Source organism: Chelonia mydas, chromosome 7 (genome assembly GCF_015237465.2).
Source record: "Chelonia mydas isolate rCheMyd1 chromosome 7, rCheMyd1.pri.v2, whole genome shotgun sequence".
NCBI lineage: Eukaryota > Metazoa > Chordata > Testudines > Cheloniidae > Chelonia > Chelonia mydas.
In genome coordinates, this window is record NC_057853.1 from 89,957,735 (window position 1) to 89,982,137 (window position 24,403).

Below are 24,403 nucleotides of genomic sequence, written 5' to 3' on the forward strand. Positions count from 1 at the left end.
GTATTAGATCGGTTCCCAGAACCTAGGACGAGCACCTGTAAGTTTTAGAAATTTGAGACATATTAATCTTATGAGCTGTATGTGATGACCATGATCGGACTCACAATACAGTTCACTGGTGGTCAAAACAAATGGATCAAGAGATTGCAAAAGGGTAGAGCAGGACAGAAATATCTCCTCCCCCTTTTCTCATCAGGTTGGACAAAAATCAATGGATTTGAAAAATTTTAAATTTAAAATGGATTTTTAAAATAAGCTCATTTAAAATTTAATTTGAAATGATAACATCTGTTAAAGACCTAAACTTACTATAAATCTATTAAATTCATTTAAATTAAAATAAAAAACAAATTAAGCAGTATATGTTTGCACTGGCTAATGACCTGAAACTGGCATCTGTTGCAGTGTAACGCAGCTTTTGGCAGTCTTTTTCAGATACAGAGAGAATAATTTTATTCATTTAAGTTTATTCAACTACTTCAAATCAATGACTATAGTCCATTCAAAGTTAAGAAGCTGACTGGGATTTGAAAAAAGGAGGAAAGCTTGTTTTCTTCTTCCAATATAAGAATGAAAACTAGGTGATGACGATGAGACCTAATTCTAAACTCCTGAAGGACATGGTGACCAGAAACAATTAGTTCAATGCATTAACAACAGATATTTCTGTTGTGTAATAAATCACTTGGTTTTAAATTCAAAACAAGTTTTGATAATTTTATTTTTTCTTATGTATCCAGCAGATCTACAGTAGCCTTATTTAACTCATTAAATCATTTTAAAATGCTTTGGATAGAAATTTTAATTCAATTAAAAATGCATCCAAACAGACCTTGACACAAATCACAAGTAAAATAATTAATCATCATCTAGTAAATAAGAAATGAATTTGCTTAAATAAATCCCCCTGGTTAGCAAGAAAAATACCAAATTCAGTGGTAAAGGGTATACGTAGTTGCAAATTGATGATATGTTTTAATGATTACCAACCAAAGAGAATCAACCTCTCTTTAATAACTAAAAACAAAAATAACTAAAAAGTACAAATGAAAAACGGGATTATAAACGATTATTTAAATCAAGGTCGGCTTGCTTATTTAAATCAATCCACCCAGTTTCTCACCCTAAGGAAGTATTGTTCTAAATCTTCCCAATTAGCAATTCTTTAAGTTAAAAAAGTGACTGTCTAGGAGTGACACAGAGGTAATTTTATTGAAAACTTTAGTTAATAGAAAGATTTTCAGATATTTGGTTTTGGAGAAGGACTCACAGATAGATGCTCCTTAGTGAGATTATGTGCATTTCCCACATACCGTTCTGAAGTCCTCTTCAAACTTGTAAGCCCCACCTCCCGTGGCACAAAGTGTAGTGTGCAGGCTGGAGAAGTTCTTTTCACTACCCATCTGTATGAACCTATGCATGGCATAGGTGGGAAAGCGGATGAAGTGCAAATTCCCTTTGCGTCCACACATGGTCAAGTTTTTCAGTTCAAGATGGACATCGCGAATGCCAGTTTTACCATAGGCTGTATTGGAAGTCAAGTATTTCCTAATGCTTTTCAGGTTTTCTACTTCCTCCTGTTCCTCTTCTGCTGTAATGTCTTTTGGTTCAAAGTAGACCAGTTTAACCAATGTTCCCCCAATATCCATTCCGAACCATGGGAACGCTAGGAAAGGGAAAAAAAAAAAGAGAGTGGTGCCATAATTATCTTAGTTTATCATATTACTTAGAGTATCTATAAAACTGAAATTCAAGTTAGCAAAGTTTACAAGATCAGTCTGATCCTAAGGACTGCTGGACACTTGCACCTACCAATTGCAGTTATTGGTCATGATCAGATCTCATTCATGAAACCTCAGGGTTAAAACAAAATTTCAGAGAAACTGAAAAACAAGCCTCTAGGCACTTCCCCAAACATATTTTTTTTGGAGAAATATAATCAGATGTTATGATTATATTACTGAAAACATCTATCTTACTTGGCACTAGAGATCACTACATCTTCAAACAGGATGCTTATTGAATTTCTTCTACTTTGAATCCTAGCATTGCTAAATTAAAATGGATTGGGGGAAATGAAAAAGGAACAGGAAAGTGAAGTTTTGAGTCATGCTGGCAGTGCATGACAACTACATTCCCTTTCCTCTCCCCCTTGTCCTACTCTGCGCTTTATTTGGGAAATAAGCTCTCCAGAAATGGTGTCTGCCTTCCCATCTTTGACATCGATAAAACTGCTGAAGCTAAGATGCCTAGGCTGGCCAGCTGCTCCAAATTTGTTAAGTAACCACACTGGCATGGCACATTTTCTTCTTGACAAAAGAAAGGAAGAAAACACCAGCAAGTAAAAGAATTAGTGATACTTTATTTTGGTGCTTAAAAGCTCATGAGCCCATCCCTCAAACCAAACCCCAGTTTCTGGACACAGATTCTGTGTACTATTTGTTCCTCATGATCTCTATGCATGGAAAATACTACTCCTCAGACTGCAGCACATCTTCCCTTCACCTCCAGCATGCACCATGGGCCAAGTATAACAAAGGTTTCACTTTATCAACAGCAGGAAAAACATTAAGCGTTCCATACAGCAGGCAGCCAATTTGGCAGAGAAGCCTATCTGTGGATGAGAAAGTACTCCCACCTGTAAGTAAGGCCCTATCAAATCCACGGCCATGAAAAATGCGTCACGGACAATGAAATCGGGACTCCCCCTGTGAAATCTGGTCTTTTGAGTGCTTTTACCCTATACTATAGGGATTTCACAGGGGGAGACCAATGTTTCTCAAACTGGGGGTCCTGACCCCAAAGGGAGTTGCGGGGGGGGGGGGGGGGGTCACAAGGTTATTTTAGGGGGGTTGCGGTATTGCCACTCTTACTTCTGTAATGCCTTCAGAGCTGGGTGGCCAGAGAATGGTGGCTGTTGGCCAGGCGCCCAGCTCTGAAGGCAGCGCCCTGCCTGCAGCAGTGTCGAATTAAAGGGTGGCAATACCATACCATGCCACCCTTACTTCTGCGCTGCTGCTGATGGCACCTCTGCCTTCAGAGCTGGGATGCCAGCCAGCAGCCGCCGCTCTCCAGCTACCCACCTATGAAGGCAGCGCTGCCATCAACAGCGGTTCAGAAGTAAGGGTAGCAGTACCACAATTCCCCCTACAATAAAAAACCTTGCGACCTCCCCACAAAACTCTTTGGGATGTGAGGATCCCTACAATTACAACATCGTGAAATTTCAGATTTAAATAGCTGAAATAATTAAATTTACAATTTTTAAAATCCTACGACCATGAAATTGAGCAAAAATGGACCATGAATTTGGAAGGACCCTAACTATGAATCAACTACAGTTCATCTGTTGCTCAGAGTGAACCATCCTGCCTCTCTCATACAGCAGTGGCAGGCAAGGGCATAATTTGCCCCTTAATTTCCCATTCTGAACCTGACTGTCCTTGGTGGCAAATTCTCCTGGCACTACTTGTGCTTTTTCTTGGAGGCTCTCTTTTAATTAACTTTCGTGTTAAGATAAAAACAACCCCCACTCACCCACACCATGAAAGGCAAAGACCCAGACATGGCCTGAATACAATTTCTACCACTGAGTTTAGGTCATGCTGTTTCCTGAACCTTGATTACATTTCAAGGACGTTTTCTTGTTTCTAATAATTACCTCCCTTCTCTTCACAGGCCGAAATGACCTCCCAGCCTTCAAATTTTTCAAGTCATACTACTTTTACAAAGTTTATCAACTGACACTCCTAGGCATTTCCAGGGCTTTGAGATTGAATCACCACCAGGAACATTATGGGTCCAAACAATATTTTCTGTGCCTGAACAAGTTCACTCACTCCTACTTCTTGTTCAGCCAATCGCTAAGACAAACAAGTTTGTTTACATTTACGGGACACAATACTGCCCGCTTCTTATTTACAATGTCACCTGAAAGTGAGAACAGGCGTTTGCATGGCACTTTTGTAGTGGCATTGCAAAGTATTTACATGCCAGATATGCTAAACATTTGTATGCTCCTTCATGCTTTGGCCACCATTCCAGAGGACATACTTCCATGCTGATGACGCTTGTTAAAAAAATGCGTTAATTAAATTTGTGACTGAACTCCTTGGGTGATAACTGTATGTCTCCTGCTCTGGTTTTACCCACATTGTGCCATATATTTCATGTTATAGCAGTCTCGGATGATGACCCAGCACGTTTGATTTACGAACACTGTCACCGCAGATTTGACAAAACACAAAGAAGGTACCAATGTGAGATTTCTAAAGATAGCTACAGCACTATTTAGCACAGTTTAAGAATCTGAAGTGCCTTCCAAAATCTGAGAGAGACAAGGTGTGGAGCATGCTTTCAGAAGTTTTAAAAGAGCAACACTCCGATGTGGAAACTACAGAACTGAGCCATCAAAAAACCAACTTTCTGCTGGTGGCATCTGACTCAGATGATGAAAATGAACTTGCGTCGGTCTGCACTGCTTTGGATTGTTATCGAGCACAACCCATCATCAGTATGGAAGGTCCTCTGGAAGGGTGGTTGAAGAATGAAGGGACATATGAATCTTTAGCATATCTGGCACATAAATATCTTGTGACACTGGCTACAACAGTGCCATGCAAACACCTGTTGTCACTTTCAGGTGACACTGTAAATAAGCAGCAGGCAGCATTATCGCCTGCAAATGTAAACAGACTTGTTTGTCTGAGCGATTGGCTGAACAAGAAGTAGGACTGAGTGGACTTGTAGGCTCTAAAGTTTTACATTGTTTTGTTTGAGTGCAGTAATTTTTTTGTACATAATTCTACTTTTGTAAGTTTAACTTTCATGATAAAGAGATTGCACTACAGTATTTGTATTAGGTGAATTGAAAAGTACTATTTCTTTTATTTTTTACTGTGCAAATATTTGTAATCAAAAATAATAATATAAAGTGAGCACTGTACACTTTGTATTGTGTGGTAATTGAAAGCAATATATCTGAAAATGTAGAAAACATCCAAAATATTTAAATAAATTCTATTAATTTTTTTAAAATAGTATGACAGCCCTAGGTTAGAGTAGATTTTAATTCGTGCAGGATCATCCCCAGTTGATTGAAAAGGTCCAATGTGAACTGGACATGACTAAGGACTCACTTCCTGGATCTGCTTCTTACTAACCAATCATTCAAGAATGGGAAGACATGAATGCCCCTCCTTCTGAGATAGGTCGCTACCCACCATCATGTATGTGGTAAAGACGTGTGGGACTGAAGACAGGCCAAAAAGAAGAACTTTGTCTTGATAGTGTTGGCTTGCGACAAGGAATCTCAGGAACTTCCTGAGATCTGGGAAGACTGACGTGAAAATAAGCATCTTGGAGATTGAGAACAGCAAACTGGTTGTTGTGATGCAGTGCAGAAATAATAGCAGCCAGGGTAACCATGTGGGATCGCACATATTTGATGTACCTGGTGGGACAGCAGCAGCAATTGAGAATAGGTCTTATTCCTTCCTTGGACTTGGGGATCAGGAAACACCTGGAGTAGCATCCCTTTCCACCATGCTGATGAGGAACCTCCTGTACAGCTCCCAGCACACAGAGTCTGAATCTGCTGAAGTAGCAGTGACTCATAAGAAGGGTCCCTGAAAAGGGTACGGGATGGAGGGAAAGACAAAAATTGAATGGAGTACCCCAATCCCACACCGCTTAGGATCCATCTGTCAGTCGTTATCGCTTCCCCAAGCACTGCAGAAGTGAAACAACCTGTCCTCAAACTGAAATGATGAGGTTGAGATGTTCACAACTGGTCTGCTGCTCTCGATATGCAAGGCAAATAGGCTGCCTGGCTTAATGTGGAGGGGGACAGAGTGGCTGGGTAAAACTAGAACACAAAGATCTCCTCCTCTGAAACTTATTCCCCTTTCTGGAGTAGTCTTGTCTCAGTTGGTAAGGTGTCTGCCTAAAATATGGTTGAGAGCAGTACTGCTGCTGATTGCCAAAATTATGTCTCCTTGTTGCTGGAGTATAAATTCCCAAAGAGCACAGATTTGCTTGAGAGTTCTTAAAAGAATGTAAAGTTTCATCCATTTTGCCTGAGAATAGAAGTTGACCATTGAAATGTAGGTCTTCCACATACTGTTGGCTAGCTGCTGCTATTCCTGAATTCTGCAACCACGATGCTCATAGTGACCACCAAAGTCATAACCCTGACAACCATATCAGCTACGTTCAGGGCCGATTACAAATAAATCTTTGCAACCAAACTCCACAACAAATGCCTCAAACTCCTCGGTAGAGGATTTGGGTAATGTGTCCATAAACTTGGCTACGGAGTCCCAGGTCACATTATTTTATTTGGATATCAGTGCCTGCTGGTTTGCCACTTGCATTTGTAAGGAGGCAGTCCAGTAAGTTTTCCTGCCCATGAGATCCAACCTCTTTGCCCTCAAGCATGGGCTTGTACTTCCCTTGATGTGACCTCTCATTGGTTCCCTGAGATCAAGGACTGAAGAATGTCCACTAGCTTACATGTTTTTTCTCCTGCACAAATTCAGCCTATATACCTAAGGCTGAAGCCAATCGTCTAAGGAGGTCCTGATGTGCCACAAATCCTCCGTTATTGGTGAGGAAGCCAGTAGCGTCAGCACTGGGGCCAATGAAGAAGTCAGCACTCTGAAGACTGGCAGGGGCAACACACTCACTTGGTACCAATGCTGAAAGACACACCACACTGGGGTTGGTATAGATCCCGACACGATCTGCAATATGATCACCAGTGGTGCCGAAGATGACTGCTGTGCCAACGAACCCCCTCAGAACTAGTACAGGCGGCCTTGACTGAGTACTCAGAGTGATGTGTGGTGCTGAGGATGGTACTGGCAGCTGGAACATCTGTGTAGTTAACCCAGACCATGCTGCCACTACTGAGGAAGTCGCTGCAGCTGAATGTTTCTGGATAACTTGAGAATCAGGAACTGAAAGGCATAGCAGATATGACGTTGCTTGGTATGCCAGACGTGTGGACACCATCAATGCCATCATCATCCGTACTGATCTCAACAGACATCACAGGGACAGTGCCAGAGTCCATGGTGGAACCTCGAGTTGATGGTGATTTGGTACCCGAAAGCTGGTAGAAGGCTCCATTCAGTTGTGAGTATCTGAAGAGTCACAGTGCTGATCTGCACTGATTGTGGCAGAGGAGGATGACTCTCCCTGAGATCTGGAGTGGCTACCTACAGTCTGTATTATGGGTCCTTTTCTCGGTTGGCACGGGAAGGGGAACGATTTCTCTTCCTCCAGGGGGAGGCCTCAGAGTCTGGGCAAGGAACATCAGCTCAATGTGGCTCCAAAGGTGTCTGAGGAGTGAATACTGGTGCCAACGCAGCCGTTGTGGCCTGCTCCATCAAGTGCTGCTTGAGTCTCAAGTCCCTTGTCACCTGAATTCTTTTCTTAAAAGATTTATAAATGGCGCACTTCTCCTTAATGTGCCGCCCTCCCAGACACAATAAAAATAGCATGTAGGGATCACTCCTAGGAATAGTCACCACGCACAACAGACCATATTTAAATCCAGGTGAAGGCATTCCTCCAGAAAAAACACAGCTACTTTAACTATTATAACTAAGGTATACTAGCTAACTAACTACTACAACTATTTACAACAAAATCTCAGAAGGCCATGACAAGAAAATTAGTGTGAAGGAACACCACATGGAGCACTCTGACTCTAGCCATGGGCAGTGAAAAGGAACTGAGGAAGGGTCAGGGCGGCATCATCCTTATACAGCCAAGGAAAGGGCATGGGCACCACCCCTATGGATGCTTGTAGGCAAAATTCTCCAACTTTGGTGCACTGGGTGTGCACACACCTGCGTGAAATACATGTCTGCAACCACTCAAAGAAGATGTGAATTACATACCCCAGGACAACAAATTCACACTCTGAGTGATATAGCTAACATGTGAACAGCAAATTAAAGCACTTGGGTAACAGCAGCATGGTCAACCAGTGTAATATGGAACGGGTCTATGGGTAAGTATTCCAACTACCAGAGCTACTCACTTACAGTGACATTTTATATATATTAATGAGCTCTACTTACTGCACAAAACTGATGATACAACTTTAAGGGTTAGGTTCACCCATTATACTTTGTGGTATGAATGTTATAGGCCATACTTGGCTTACATGGACTCTAAAATGTATACATGTAAGCAGTCAAAGAAGGGACTGCTGCACTGGAGGAAAAGAAGGGGTAAAATGGGCTCAGCTGGGGCAACTCCTCCCCCAGCACTGCCTTGGATGAGAACCGTGCAGGGGAGACCCCTCCATACACTCACATTCTGGGGTCCACTAGGATGCAGGTGGTCCCTCCCTCCATTCCCCCATGTTGTAAAAGGTTGTAGCAAGATAATGTTTTGTTTCTTTAAAAGTCCCATTTCCTGTATACCAAAATAGTTCTTTCAAAGCTGTTACAATGTTAACGTAAGGGTACTTAAATACAGAAGCAGGGGAAAATCATGCCACTCACTTATCAGGTGCACAAGAGCTTTGAATCCAATAGTAAATAAAAAAAACTAGTGACAAGATTTTCATGCATGACTAGTGTTGTGCATGTGATGAGGTGTCCCAACACCATGTCAGTTTCTGGGAACTCCACAGAATCATTAACAGGTGGAATGAAAACAACTGTACTATTTGACGTGAACAAATATTGTAGTCAATAGGATTATCAACATGACAGGATTTATACAACACAGGGGGCAATAATTATGTAGCCTACCCACTTTTAAAAAATCCTAACTGGGACTAGGTCTCTCTCTTATTAGGTCACTGGTTTTATTTCTCTCCATGTATCTCACTCCTCTTTCCCCTCTGCTATGGGCCAGGCTAACAGCTGTAGAAGAAAATGAACAAATGTTTGTTCCTGAACACGAGCAGTTTCCCTGTAACACTGGGGCAGAGTAAAAACTTTAAAAAAATTACACTTTTAACACCATAGCCACTGATTTTCAATAGTGCAGAAGCACAGCTTTACTGTTTCCTTTCGTCTGGTGGAGAGAGAGAAGCACAGTGACTGCATAACAGACTACAATAGGGAACACACCAAATTCCAGAGTCTGAAAACTCCCACTAAAATCCATCAACTTTGACACTAAGAAGTAATGATGTGCAGTGTAAAAGTGCAGCAAAGAACCATAAGCAGCATCTGTGCATTCTGAATAAAGGATTTAGCAATTAACAAATTAACCTTTTTTGCAAAAAACTGTGCTCTTTTACTGGTATTGCTGATTTAAAAAAAAAAAAAAATCTGAAAATGAGGCACTATTAAGTTGCCAAAACTATGCCTGCATGTTTCTTCAAATGCTTACAATAGCACCACATCTAGTGGTACCAACAGTAGGAGCACTAAGGCAGACAGACAGCTGGCATTTTATCTACTGTGTCTTCTGCACATGCAGGTTTACATAACTTAGTGGTTACAATGACTGCAGCCAATTCATAGTAATGTTCCCACTAATGCAACCACTAATGGGAAGTATGAAGAAAAATACAAGTGTAGACACAGCTTTTAATTTTAATATTTTGACACTTGTCTCTAAACTAAATATGAATGGATTAATTATTTAAATCAGCATTTTTTCTGATAACCTGTGTCACAGGCTCTCCAGAATTCAAACTGAGTGACAGTTATCAAAAATTGAAAAATTATTTACAGCGCAAATGCTGACAATTCTATTTCCTGATAATAAGTACTGCTACAATATTCTGGATAGGTGTGATTTATTATACAAGAAGTAAAGAAGTCACTGAATTCTCTGTAAGAGCATTATACTCTTTAAAACTATCAAAAATGGGATTATCCTTAGCTAAACAAAACTGCATGATGAGAATAGTTAAACTGCTCATTGACTCTGCTGAGCAGAGGGAAATCCATTCCTAAAGAATCTCATCACCAAATATACATTCCCTGGGAAAAGAGTGAGAGGAGACAACTCTGCTACAGATCTGCATTGCAGTAAGTTACAAAGGACACATTAATAAAGTGAAATGCAGTCCTAGAAAACACAGCATTGACATAGAAAGCCCTAGAATGAGTGTCACACACCTCAGAGAATAGAGTAAAAATATTAATATGACAGTGAACAGCAATCTGGTGCTGAGCTTGTGTGCACACTTAGATAATTTCATTCTCCCCCCCCCGTGAATGTTAACATAGTTTTTAAATGTATAATGGTAATGCTAGATACTGAGTCAGGAACTTATTTGATTGTTACCTGTATATAAAAATCCATCTAGTATTCTTTGACATTTCAAAGCAAAAACATGTGACTAAGCAAACAGAAGGTATCTAAAAGATTACATAATTAAGTAATCTGATAACCCAGCTGTTGGTGTGTATCTAGGGGAAAGGTTCACTCATGGGTAATATAGTACATCTTATCCAGTATCCATACATGCTTGAGCCCATATAAACACTACTGTGCAGAATTATGAAACGATAAAACCATGCAGCTAAATATAGAAATATTTTCTTGCATTTTATTTAGCAGTTGTCAAGAGTACAAAATAGAACCTCAAAATATAATGTGTTCCTTAGGAATAGAAACTCAAACAAACTCACTAAATAGAGTACCTAGAACATAAAGGTACTTTTCACATTTTTCAAATTATTTCCAGCTAGAATTATTGCACTTTACTAAAAACTGAATAAAACAAATGTTAAATTTTTGATAAGCAAGTAGGAAGGTGTGGGGTTTTTTAAGTCTCGGTTTCAAACTATTCATTTCAGGAAACTGGACATACAACATTAATGAACATTCAACTTCATCACTAAGTTTAAAAATCAAAAACAAAATCCATAGGCCAGATTATACCTTATGAGGAAAAATCCATAGAAGGCCGCAATTTAAGAAGAAAACTCCATAAGACTTGAAGCCTTCAGTGTCTATCTCAGCATGCCCTCTCATGGGAGGGACCTGAAAGCTGACAAAAGAAGTGGGTGGCACAGCCCTCCATCATCATGAATGTCCAAAGATTTGCAGGGAAACTCATGAACCTCAGTCGTAGGTCACACCCTCTCCACAGAATCTGACAAAGTAGTATGGTTTCCTTAAGTGGTTCCTTTTACACTTGCACCCAGCTGGTGCCTGGTTAAAAAAACCTCAAATATAGGAGGATGGCTCTGGAGTAGCATGTACTCAGAATTTTGGGCAGGGGACCACAAGGTTCCTACTGACTTTATAGAGTAGACATACAGCTAAAACCTGGCACTTGGGAGAATTTATCCCACATTGATTCTGTCATATCTCTGGGAGCAACTGTAACATCTTAAATGGTCTCACAGCAACAATAGGACACAAAAGGGATTGTCTTTAAAGAGTCATTATCCAGTGAATGTTACATAATATGGTTCCCAGTTGGCTTTTTGTGTTGAAGATGCTTAGGCTGACTGACAGGCTGAAATGCCACTGCTTTAATTGTGGGCTTGTACACACTACCACTTATGTCAGTAGAACTTATGTCTCTCAGGGGTGTAAATAAACCACCTCCTCGGCAACGTAAGTTACACCAACTTAAGCACCGGTACAGACAGCACCATGTCAGTGGGAGAGCTTTTCCCGCCAACATAGCTACCACCTGTTGTGGAAGTGGTTTTATTATGCCGACAGGGGAGCGCTCTCCCATTGGCATAGAGCGCTTCTAGTGTAGACTAGCTGTGTGAGGTTTAACTACTACTTCCTCATCAATTGTAAAGAGAGAAAATAAAGGTGGATGACATCTTCCTTGTTTCTGCCAGACGCTTCCTGTAAAATATCTGCCTTGGGTCTTACGAAGAATCTAGATGTAATAATCATTCTTATTTTAGTTATTATTTCTTGACCACTGCATAAATACTTAACTTTGATTCAGTAATTGTTTTAAATATAAGTATTTGTTTTGTTTTGTGTCAAGTAAAGCATACCTGCTTATCTGTCACCAGGACCCCAACCTTACATACTATTTCTGCTGGGTGTGGGTGGTGGGCAAAAAATGCTGCTTAGTTCAGAGTGTCCAGGGCTCATTGAAGAACTACATCAAGTCCACCCTGTTACACAAGCTTAGAATAAACAAAATGACACTAACATGGTAAGTGCTTATTGAGTGCCTATTGCCTATCGGGGGGGACGGGGGACACCCCCCCCCCCACACACAGATGTTTAGCATGATCGCCTATTCACATAAATGTGAGGACAGGTATGTTTATTTGGGTGTGTTACTCCAAACATACTGTAGACTGATTACCTAAAGTTGTGATTTTAAAAAATAAGCACAGTCAGACTGGGTCATTTCTTGAGCAAGGTACCTCCATGGAAAACACAGATGCTGCAAGAAGTGATGATGATTTAATAGGAGGCCCAGTCTTAGGATTTGTGATTGAGCAAGCTTCTGGAAGTGAGGAGGATCAAGCCAGGTCACGATTTCTCTAACTTTCCAGTCTTGTTGCATCTATGTGCGATTCTACTTCTGCAGAAGAAGATATGGCATCTTTTCAACTCACAGGATGCAGAGCCCTAAAGCACCACATGCTTTGCGTTTGCTTACAGCCACACTTATTTGCTAGACAGCACTCTTTCCTCTGAATATTGAAACAATTCTTCAGCATGCTGTTAGGGGACACTGTGCTGCCAGAGGTGTTTTCTTCCAATGAGATGTAGAAAAGAGATCCTGATCATTAGAAGATCCAAGAGCATTTTTGTGTAAAGGATGGAGCACTAAGGATGTCCTGAGTGACATCCAGGGAGTAATTCTGTCCTGCTTACTTTAAGTTCTCCCTGCAGTTTCAGTTGGAGACAAACTTATCTAGTATTGCTGACAAAGAACATTGTTGCAACTTTCCACCCTACAGATGCCTGCATGTCACTGTGGGTAAATAAGCCCTGTATTTTTCAGGCAGCAACACATTTGGGAGTAAAAGCGTTGTATAAATCTATGCTGTGTGCACATGTACCTTGTACATGAATGATTGCAACAATCTAACTTCAAGTTGGTTCAAAAGCAATATATGCTACATGATGCTACAGCTTGAAACATTTAGAAATTACAGCTAGTGCATATTGCAGGTGCCCTTCTATTAAGTAATGCTGCTTGCCAGGAGCACACATTCTCCGTGACAGAGTAAATGCCAACTGATTTTCAGGTATTGTTTCTGATCAGTACCCTTAAAAGGTTTGCCTTGACTAGAAGTGGTTAAGTTTAGCACATGCTGGTTAACCTTGACCTAATTTGACCTTCTTCCTAGTGTATGCAGGATAACACCTTGAAGCATGATTTAGCTATCTGAGGTGTACACTAGGCGACCTATGTGACTACACTACTATTTGATGGGGGTTGACACAGAAAGTTAGCTAAAGTTAGTTAGATTGCAAAGCACATCTGAAGAGGCTCATCAAGAGATAGCGTGGATGCTCTAAAACAGTTGCAAAAACTTTACATGGCTATTCCATGTAAATGAAACCTTTCTGAAAAGAGCTGTGAGGTGGGGGCCTAGGCTAGCTAGGAATATGCACAAGTGATCCGAAAAAAGAAAATCCTACAATAGGTCACCAATGAATCATTCAGTGCAATCTAAAATAAAACTATTCTTTTGGGGTGGCTGGGAGGGGATTCCCAAACAATTATAGAATCAATTCAAGAGCTTCACTGAAGTAGACAGCATATCCTCATTAGCAAACAGTTTTAGTTTCAAGTGAGAATCTTCCCCTCCTAAACTCCTGTATTTCCAGTCTTTATTCCTGTCTGTCATGTTTTGACAGACACCATACCAACACATAATAAATGCCTCACTTATATGGATTTAGAATGCAATTTGACAACTTTTTCTTGTTGGTATACTAGGAAATGCTAATTTTCTTTCATAACATGCAAACAAGAATAGTGATCAATACTAAAAGGTTTAGTGCAGTTACCACGTGCATTTTGCAATGTGCCCTTTAACACACAAACATCTCCAAGCACCAATGTTAAACATCACACAAAACCAGAAAAACAGGATTGTTCATTAGTGTGCTCTACTCAGATCCTGTCAATGCTAAACTATTTTCTATATCTTTGCTCTCTGATGAACAATATAAAACATGTTAAAATATACTATTCTCCTGGAAGTATAAAACATAGCTGTAAATATACTTATGTACAAGATAGCCGTAAAAACCCCATATTTACACGTTATTAAAGAAACTCATCTACTCACTTGAGCCTGAACTGATAGTGTTTTGGGTGTTTGTTTCCCCATCAACTGGTGTCTTCAGTAGGACATGGCAAATCAATAATTGTATAATCTTTACTACTGGATTGTTTACCATGCTTCTGGTCCCTTTCAGAAAAAGGTTAAAGGAATTAAATTCCTTATTCCCTCTTATTTAAGAGATTATGTGAATCCATAGAAATCTTATCCTTTTGTTTTTTTCGTAATACTCAGAATTATATTTTTAAACTTTGACACAATAGTGCAGACTGTGCTTAATAATATATAATCAAAACTACCAAGGAAGTATGCTAGTCTGTGGTTTTGTTTCATTGCAGATCAAATATGCATTCTAGGTTTAATTAATTATTATTATTATAGTTTTTAAAGTAGATATCACAATCATTTACAAGAATTAGTCTGTCATCATTCAACTCTTCCTTCTACCAAATGCAGAGTATACTGGTACTGCAGAGGTTAAATGACTATTCAATGCAGACAATCTTTTTTTTAAGTATAAACAGTAAGTGGTGGCATTTAGATATTAAGTTAAAATAAACCATTTACGTGAAAAAAGTTTGTTAATAAGTAGTCTATGACTAAGACTATAAACATGAAAGTTGCAGCTCAACATATCGGTTATTTTTAACAATAAAACAGCTCTGTTCCTACAGTTAATTTGAGAGGAAGAGGTTTCCTTGTTTTTAAATCTTTTCACTGTAAGTTATTACTATCACTTGGCAAGTCAAGGAGGTGAACGACCACCATCAAGGATATAAACAAGAAGTTTTTGTTGCACCTTATTAACTACCAGGTTTTTTAACCTACCAAAAAACCAGTAAACTCCGATCCACTAAGCCTGTATTAAAATTAAGAACAAGGTTATCTTTGAAAGTGTTGGTTTAGCTTTAGCTCCTAATAAGTCTTTTTACACATTTGGTGAGAAGGGAACTTCAGCAACAAAAACACCAAAAAATTCCAATGAAGTCATTCATATACTGTCAAAACAATACATCTCATGAAATCCAGAAAAAATCCAAGATATCAACACAGAAACTATTTTGTACTTAGTTTAAACTTTATTATGTTTTGGCACAGGGTATTTATGGTTCTATTTCTGATTATCTCCTCAGAATATGCTGAACTTTAAAAAACTCTGTACAAAGTAGAAAGTGAATGATGTCAATAAATCTCAGTTCCAATCACTACAGCAAGCATGCAGCAAAGAGTACAGCTGTTTGTTCCCTAATGTCAATTCACAATTGGATTTACATATAAAGTTTTGGAATTAAATAGCTTTCTTTCATAATTAAATTTAGGTATTAAAAGACCTGCATTACTAAGCAAAGAGAGTACATTATCAGTAATCAAGAAAAACATTAATACTACAAACATTTTGAATACATTTCAGCTCGCAGCTTTAAAAGAAATATGTTAAGTGGGTAGTCAATTTACCAGTCCTTAAAAAACCAAATAACCAAAAAAATAGGCAATAATCACAAAGAACACACTTTACATACAAATTTCAGATAGTATCAGCAGTATGAATAAAAATGCTTCCAATAAAGCGGAAGAATCAAATGTTAATTTCTGGATGAACTGTTCTTCATTTTACAGACAACATATACAAGTATAATATTATTCCTATGCAAAAGTGGTTTGCATTTCCATTTTTTTTTCCAGTAATGAAATATGAAAAACAGCAATAAAACATTAACACATCTACTAATGACCTTAATTCAGATGTCCGTCTCATTTACTTACAATGGTTCTTAGCAATTATGAACTTCATTGGAATGTCTAAGTCACAGAGGACCATGTCAACGACAGCTAAATTAATGACTGATTCAAGGTGTCTCCGACTGAAAATCCAAGGCTATATCTGCAAGTTTACATCCCAAAGTGTCGGAACTGTAAGCCTTTTTTAACAAGGTCACATTTATACCGGCTGTAAATTAGGAAATGTCTCATTTTAGCTTTCAGCACACAGCAATTTAGAAACCAATCCACAAACCCACCACCTTCCAGCTTCCTCATTGGTCAATCGCTGACCCAGCCCACATGCTATCAGTAGGTGTGTCCCCAAAACACAGTTTTATTGGTTGAAATAAGACGGTATTTAATGGACTGATTTTGCCGTGTTGGGGGGGGGGGGGGGGCTGTCATTCACACTGCAGAGAGTTCCTCAGCATGCTCACCAAGCTGACGAAAGTGGGGGAAAATGGGCGCCCCCCCGCAGCTGGCCTTAGAGAATCCCTGACCTAAAACAGTGAAACGGATACAGAGGACTTGGACGCGTCTATAGGCAAAGTCCTCGTTCTCCGGGAGGAGGTCACACGGGATCCCCTTTTTTCCTAAAAGGCTGACAGGCGCTTGGGGACCTCCGTGTAACAAGCCCCCTCCCTGCGCCGGCAGAGCAAGGAGCGGGCGAGGCAGCGCCGCAGGGCGCGGGGAGGGCAAGCCCAGCGCGGGCATCACTTACGCGGCCTGTTCCGTCTGCCCGAGTCCAGCCGTCTCCGCAGCCGGCATTTCTTGGCCGGGGAGCCGTGGCCGGGCACCGGCGGCTCCTGGCGCGGCGGCGGCGGCGGGTGGAAGCCGTTGTGCAGCAGCCCGTTGAGCAGCGAGCCGGAGGAGGAGGCGGTGGCGGCGGCTGCAGCCGGCGGGGCGGCAGGCTGGGCTCGGGGCCGCTCCCCCATGGCGGTGGCGGCCTGGCTCCTTTGTCTCCGCGCAGCGGGCGGGCTGGGCCGGGCTGGGCGGCGGAGCCTCAGCGCCCGCAGCACACGCTGGTCCCGTCCCCGCCGCAACCTGCTCTGGACGCGGCGCCGCTGCCGGCGCCCCCGCCCCCGGCCTCCTGCCGGCAGCGCACGGCGCAGGCGCCCTCCTGCCCGCTGCGGGGAGGGAGCGCCCCGGGCTCCGCGCCGCCGCTGCCGTGCGCGTTCCCGGTGCAGAGGCGGCCGCGGCCGGGGGCGCTCTGTGGGCGCGCAGCGCGTTCGGGCGGGGATGTGCCGGGGCGGGCTGAGCCCCCGGCCCTGCCTGTGGCTGCTGTCAGCAGCGCCTCCGCTGCCCCGGCATGGTGGCCGTGTGCCCGTGGGTGTGCTGTCCCTGTGCCGTTTGTCTGGCTTCGCTTGTGGGCTCGTGTTTTCTGGCTCTGTTCACCAATGCTCTGGCTGCCTGCTGTCTGTGTTGTGTGCAGTGCGGGGGCGCCAGGTTTGTATAATTTTTGGTGGTGCCCCGAACGGGTCCAAGTAGAGCTGTCCCGTCCATAGGATGGACCAGGGCAACGGCCCCAGGACCCGCGCTTTGGGGGCCCCGCGCTTCAGGGAGACGCGGGGTCCAGGCAGAGCCATCCCATCCAGAGGACGGACAGGGCACCCGCCCCAGGCCCCATGCTTCAGGGAGACGCGGGGTCCAGGCAGAGCCATCCCATCCAGAGGACGGACAGGGCACCCGCCCCAGGCCCCATGCTTCAGGGAGACGCGGGGTCCAGGCAGAGCCATCCCATCCAGAGGACGGACAGTGGCAACCACCCTGGGCCCTGCGCTTCAGGGGGACATTGGGTCCAGGGTGGCCTGGAGGGTTAGCGGGGGGGCTGGCGCCAGCAGCAGCAAGCAACCCGTCCCCAGTCCGCCCTGCTCCGCCCCCCAGCGTCGCTCGGGGGTGGAAAAAGCCAGAAAGGGCCAGGGGTTGGAAGAAGGGGTGGAATGGGGGCAGGCTGGGACCAGGTTGCTCGCTGCTGCGGGCACCAGGCCCCCCACTAACCCCCACAAGCTGCCCTGAACCCGGGGCCCCGTGATTCAGGGGAATGCAGGGTCCAAGCAAAGCCATCCCGTCCAGAGGACGGACCAGGGCAACCGCCCCGAGCCCCATGCTTCGGGGGATGCGGGGTCCAGGGTGGCCTGGGGGTTAGCAGGGACCCTGGTGCCCGCAGCAACGAGCAACCCAGCCCCAGCCTGCCCCCTCCCTGCCCCCATTCCACCCCCCACCCCCGCCTTTTTCCAGCTTCTGCCTCTTTCCCTGAGTGACGCCAGCGGAGCAGGGCGGGCTGGGACTGGGTCACTTGCTGCTGCTGGCGCCAGGCCCCGCATTAACCCCCAAGGCCACCCTGGACCCTGCGTCCCCCAAAGCGCGGTAAGTCCAAACATTGGTGGAGCCAGGCCCACGTTCCTAAATATTGGTGAAGCACAGGCACCACAGGCCATATAACTTGCCACCTATCATGTAGCATATATATGTACACACCTATGTGAGTGGGTTGGGTATGGAGTGCTGTGAAGATGCACCCACTGCCTCTGCATGTCTATAAATGCAGGATTTCTGTGCATGCTTTGTGCTTCATGGAGAGTTGTGTATCTGCATGCATGATCTGTTTTGTTGTTTTTGTGTGTTACATCATTGTCAACAGTGACTACTCAGGCCTTCAGTACATGTGATCTCATGCCTTTCCGGTTTGTTGGCTTTCACTACAAGTCTTTGACAATCCTTTTGTGAGTCACATATTTTATCTGGCCTCTAAACAGTCCAAGTGCAAAACCCCATTTAATGAATGAAATGTTAATAAATGATAAAGTGCATTAACGTAATGAAATGCATATAAAATTAGGTAAACTGCATGGTACCTGCTATTGGGTATTTGAAAATCACCATAACAGAAACACTTTACAACAACCATGTTCTGGGTATTGTTTCATTCCTTCCTAAATGTGGTTTTCACCCTGCAGATATATTACTGATTTTCTCATAGGATGCTGGTGGGTCACTTGGTGCTGGCTCCTTATATCCAGCTGCTATTACAGGTTTCCAGGCTCTTGTAAAGCAGTGGGAAAGAAAGAAGAGAGGGACTAGTTGCCTCCAGTAGGGGTTCTTGCTCCAGCAGAGAACAGAAAACAAATTACACAGCTCCTTTCTCGCACTATCAGAAGCCAGAATGAATGGCCAGGGAATTCTGTTCAGCGGAATAGAGGACTAGGCTACAGCAAACACATGCAACAGGGCAGAGTAGGGGAGAAAGAAACAATACAACTGAGAGTGTGAGATTCAGATAAAAAGGTGACAGTACTTTTGGGAGAAATGCACTGAGCACTTACCATTTTAAAGATGATTAAAGTGCCTACATACTTTTGTGATATTTTACCACATAAGCAATTGCTGTACTTGCAATCGGGATGCTGTGCAGTCATAAACAGGACTACTGTTAACAGGCTGGGAAGGGATGGGGTCTGTAAAACAATTCCTGGATTAAGATCTGGTCAGCTATGATAATTTGAGAATCCCTGCCTTACTATAATGTATCTAAACTAAAAGCCAGACCACTGCATCCTGAATTGTGATTTGGCAACCATCAGACCACGTGTGGTCCATGGAGAGTTGGCTCTTCAGTGTGCTGGCTTTTCTTCTTGATTCCATCTGCTACTGTATGTTATATAAAGCTAAGGTACATTAAATACTTTCCTAATATGATTTTCCCCATGTAAATTGCTGCACGTACCACAGAAGTGCTACACAATTGCACATGAAGGGAGCTGGACTCTGTAGTTTTGAATATGAGAAATGGATCTATGAAAAACTGTGTCTGTAAGATGTGGTCCTTGCTATTAAAGTATAGATTAATCTAGATAACAAAAACCACAACTGTAAACAAACAAAAAATACTATTCCAAAATGCAGAAAGTGTCCTGAGAGAAAGAGAAGGGCGTGATGTCAAAGATGATCCAGCTAACTCATTAATATGATTAACAGATGTGATTTAAGTGCCTAATAGAGTGTGGAGGAATAGACTCACTTTTTCATGTGTGAAACAGTTTTGAGTTAAGCTTTATACTCGGGCTGTCAATTAATTGCAGTTACCTCAAGCAGTTAATGCAAAACAAATTAACTAGATTAAAGAAAATAGTCACAATTGATCAGTTTTAATCACACTGCTAAACAATAGAATACCAATTTACATTTATCATACATTTTTTGGATGTTTTTCCACATTTTCAAATATATTGATTTCAGTTACAACACAGAATACAAAGTGTACAGTGCTTGCTTTATATTATTATTTTTATTACACATTTGCACTTCAAAAAAGATAAAAGAAATAGTATTTTTCAATTCACCTCATATAAGCTCTATAGTGCAATCTCTTTATCATGAAAGTGCAACGTACAAATCTAGAATTTTGTTTTATGTAACTGCACTCAAAAACAAAACCATGTAAAACTTCAGAGCTTACAAGTTTATGCACTTATCCACTCAGTCCTACTATTTGTTCAGCCAATCGGTAAGACAAACTTGTTTGTTTACATTTACGGGAGATAGTGCTGCCTGTTTCTTATTTACGTCACCTGAAAGTGAGAACAGGCATTCACGTGGCACTGTTGTAGCTCGCATTGCAAGGTTTTTATGTGCCAAATATGCTAAGCATTTGCATGCCCATTCATGTTTCGACCACCATTTCAAAGACTTACATATGTGGGTAGTCCCACTGAAGCTTATAGGACTAGTCAAGTGCATAAAGTTAAGTAGGTGTGTAAGTCTTTGCAAGATTAGTGCCTAGTATAACAGACATATCAATTCTTTGTCTGTCCTTCAAAGGCATATCTGAATCTCAGAAGTCAAAGTAGTCCCCCAAATCCACCCCTTCACTGTGCTTAATGTTGGCTCCTCATTAGCATCTGCTGTTGAAATAAAATGTGGTAAATTTATTAATTAAATAAGCAGAGCTGGACAGAAAATGGTTTACTTGACTCATAATTTTTTTTTCTCTTTCTCACCAATAGATGTTGGTCCAATAAAAGATATTACCTCACTCACCTTATCTCGCTATACCTAGCACACCACTTTCATTATATTTATCCATAAATGTCATATGAGTTCTCTAATAAAAGCTTATGTCAGTGATCCTCACAATCACTGCAAGATGTATGTTTAAGGATTTGTGTACATGTACTAGAAATATGTTCTAAAGTCTGTCACCAGCCAAAGAGAAAAACAGGTGTCTTCCAGACAGGAAGTATTTCTGTCAAAATGTAAATTAAACATTGTAAGCCATCTCAATGGGAGCCTTATTTACATACTGAGTCAGGACTTGGAGGAAAGTGTAGAACTGATCAATGAAATTGTTTTTAATTGTTCACTTTATTAATATAACTTCATAAGTAAAGTTTTATGAATGAAACCATTCATTCATAAAACCAGGTACCCCAATTGGCTAATTGAGTTTCACTTTCAATCCAATTGCTGCTTAAATCGCTGAAATTTACACTGTTTCAACAGGTTTCAGAGTAGCAGCCGTGTTTGTCTGTATTCACAAAAAGAAAAGGAGTACTTGTGGCACCGTAGCGACTAACCAATTTATTTGAGCATAAGCTTTCGTGAGCTACAGCTCACTTCATCGGATGCATTCAGTGGAAAATACAGTGAGGAGATTTATAAACACACAGAACATGAAAAAATGGGTGTTGTCATACACACTGTAAGGAGAGTGATCACTTAAGATGAGGATAGAGAGGTTATCGTGTGGTAGGGAATCATAGAATATCAGAGTTGGAAGGGACCTCAGGAGATCATCTAGTCCAACCCCCTGGCAGGGGCGGGGGGGGAAACCTTTTATAGTGATAATCAAGGTGGGCCATTTCCAGCAGTTAACAAGAACGTCTGAGGCACAGTGGCGGGGGGGGGGAATAAACATGGGGAAATAGTTTTACTTTGTGTAATGACTCATCCACTCCCAGTCTCTATTCAAGCCTAAGTTAATTGTATCCAATTTGCAAATTAATTCCAATTCAGCACTCTCTCGTTGGAGTCTGTTTTCGAACTTTTTTTATTGAAGGATAGTCACTTTGAGATCAGAAATCGAGTGACCAGAGAGATTGAAGTGTTCTCCGACTGGTTTATGAATGTTATAATTCTTGACATCTGATTTGTGTCCATTTATTCTTTTACGTAGACTGTCCAGTTTGACCAATGTACATGGCAGAGGGGCATTGCTGGCACATGATGGCATATATCACATTGATAGATGTGCAGGTTAACGTTGTAGTCCTTACTCAATGCTTAATCAGACAAATTTCCTATGTAATGAGCAAGAGTTTCTTTCTCTTAAAAAAAAAAAGAGAGAGAGAGAGAGAGAGAGAGAGAGAATTTCCAGCCTTTAGTGTTTCACTGATTAAGTGCTGGGGACACAAACAAAAAAAGAAATACATAGGTACAGACTTCTTTCTCATCACTAAACACACGCTAAAAATAACTTCAAGGACCTCTCCTGCGTAATGACAACTTGCACTTTTATTCTGAGAAAATAAATTTTGAAGTCACACTCTTCTTACTAAGACTCCTAGAATAAAACGTAAATTATTCTGTAATACAATAGGGATCACTGAACCTATTGTGAACAAAAAGTTCTCTTGAACATACTGTGTCTAGTGTTTACTTTTCACTTTATTCTTTACGTTCCTAGGAACAATCAGATTTCTGGAGCTCCTGGTTCTGAATAGTGCTGGCAAACTTTTAATTTTGTTACTTTATTTTTACATGGAACTTGGAGACAGAGGTTATAGAATTACTTGTAGTCAACCACTGTAAGCAACGGCATTATGTCTCCTCAGTGCAACAAAAAGAAAGCATAGAATAGAATTTGTTGTTTTAAAGTTCTCTCTGTGCCCACTGAAAACAGATTTTATTGTCCTATCACATCACAAGCTCTAATTAATCACAATAATATATACCAAGACAAATACTTTCTTCTGGCTAGTTGTTCTGTCTAGGGATACTGGGCAACAATTTCTTTTTCTTTTTCTGGCCCATTTATAAAATACTCCCAGTATCAAGGTTTCAAGGCACACAGTTACTGTTTTTTTAAATACACCGTCTCATTTTAATGAGGAAATAAAAAAGAGAGAGAGAGAGAAAATAAATACCAGTCCCTTCATAGAAAGGCTTGAGAAAATGACTGGAGCTTAGTGACCACTATATTAATGATTAAGAGTAACAGAGTATCATAATGTCTTACTAGGCATTATGAGTAAACCACCAGGTGCACATTTTCCCTTAGAGAAATCTGAAACCTAGCTGGTTTCTCTGTTGATGACCTTTTCCCTGAAGGAAGAAATGGCAAGTTCTGATCTCTATCTGAAGAAGCTCTGATCATAAAGTGTCTTCACCTCTTCGATCACAAAATCCAGCCTAAACACAAGACGCAGAATGTGCCCACCTACATGTATAAAGCCAGCAGAAGGAAACAGGCCCACAATTGATATGGTGGCCAGGACATCCTGAGCCAATCAAGAAGAGCCATTGTTGGTTTTATGGTCTCTACATTATAACTATGCCAGTCTTCATTCCTCATGTCCCTACCAGGGGTGCTGGAACAATATGTATAGTGGGGGTGCTGAGAGACATTGAACCAAACTGTAAACCCTGTATATGATGAATACCACTTCAAGCCAAGGTATCCGGAAGCATCTCCACACCCGTAGTCCCAGCACCTATGGTCCCTACCGCCTGGTCACTTAAACAAAATGAACACATACCAACAAATCAATTTTTGGAGTGGACTACCTCCCGCATATCAAAACAGATGAAAATAACCTGGGTTTAAAACAATACTGTTGTTAGTAGGGGTTTGTTTCCCAGATCAAGGAGAGAAAACACTGTTTTCTGACAACCATGTAGACAATATTGGAGATTGGTTTCCTAGGTAATCTAGTGTAGTTTTATAAAACAGTTTTCAGAAAAAGCTTTTCCCTGGTCAGAGAAACCAAGCTAGAATCCTTGTTTCTGCTGCTCAGAGAATCATGCTATAATCCCACTACCAACCAAGTGTAAACCTGGTTATACCTAGCTTGGTTCCAATCATAGCGTACACGTGGCCTTCATAGTCAATATGAGGAGTGGGTAATATCCTCCTGACATTAAAATAAATAATGTGTAGTACTGATATAGCACTTTGTGTCCATAGATCTCAAAACATTTTATAAAAATGAAAAATCATCATTATTCTCATGTTATAGATGAGGAACCTGAAGCAATGGGAACTGAACAAAACAAGTCAATGGCAGAGCTGGGCCTAAAGCTCAGGATCTCCTATCAACCAAATGCTTTCATTTCTTCAGACCATGCTACCTTTCCATGTCACATACAGTATGTTCATGACATGGACTCTTGTAAATGTCTCCCTCTTTGTGTTTTATAACAGAAACAAG

The 24,403-nt window shown here is 41.6% G+C and overlaps 1 protein-coding gene across 3 annotated transcripts in view; it reads right to left on the reverse strand.

Moving 5' to 3' along the window:
* Positions 1 to 17,077, reverse strand: part of PANK1 (pantothenate kinase 1) — a 38,006-nt gene extending 20,929 nt beyond the window's left edge. Inside the window, exons 1-2 of one of the 3 annotated variants that reach the window (XM_037904892.2) lie at positions 16,699 to 17,077; positions 1,314 to 1,666 (exon numbers count right to left, since the gene is read on the reverse strand). In XM_037904892.2, the coding sequence (XP_037760820.1) occupies positions 1,314 to 1,666; positions 16,699 to 16,912 (567 nt within the window). In that variant the 5' untranslated portion in view covers positions 16,913 to 17,077. Of the gene's footprint in view, positions 1 to 1,270; positions 1,667 to 15,980; positions 16,606 to 16,698 lie in introns of those variants that run through there. The other 2 variants (XM_037904893.2, XM_043551720.1) reach the window with 2 other exon arrangements.
* Between the last annotated feature and the right edge of the window lie 7,326 nt (positions 17,078 to 24,403).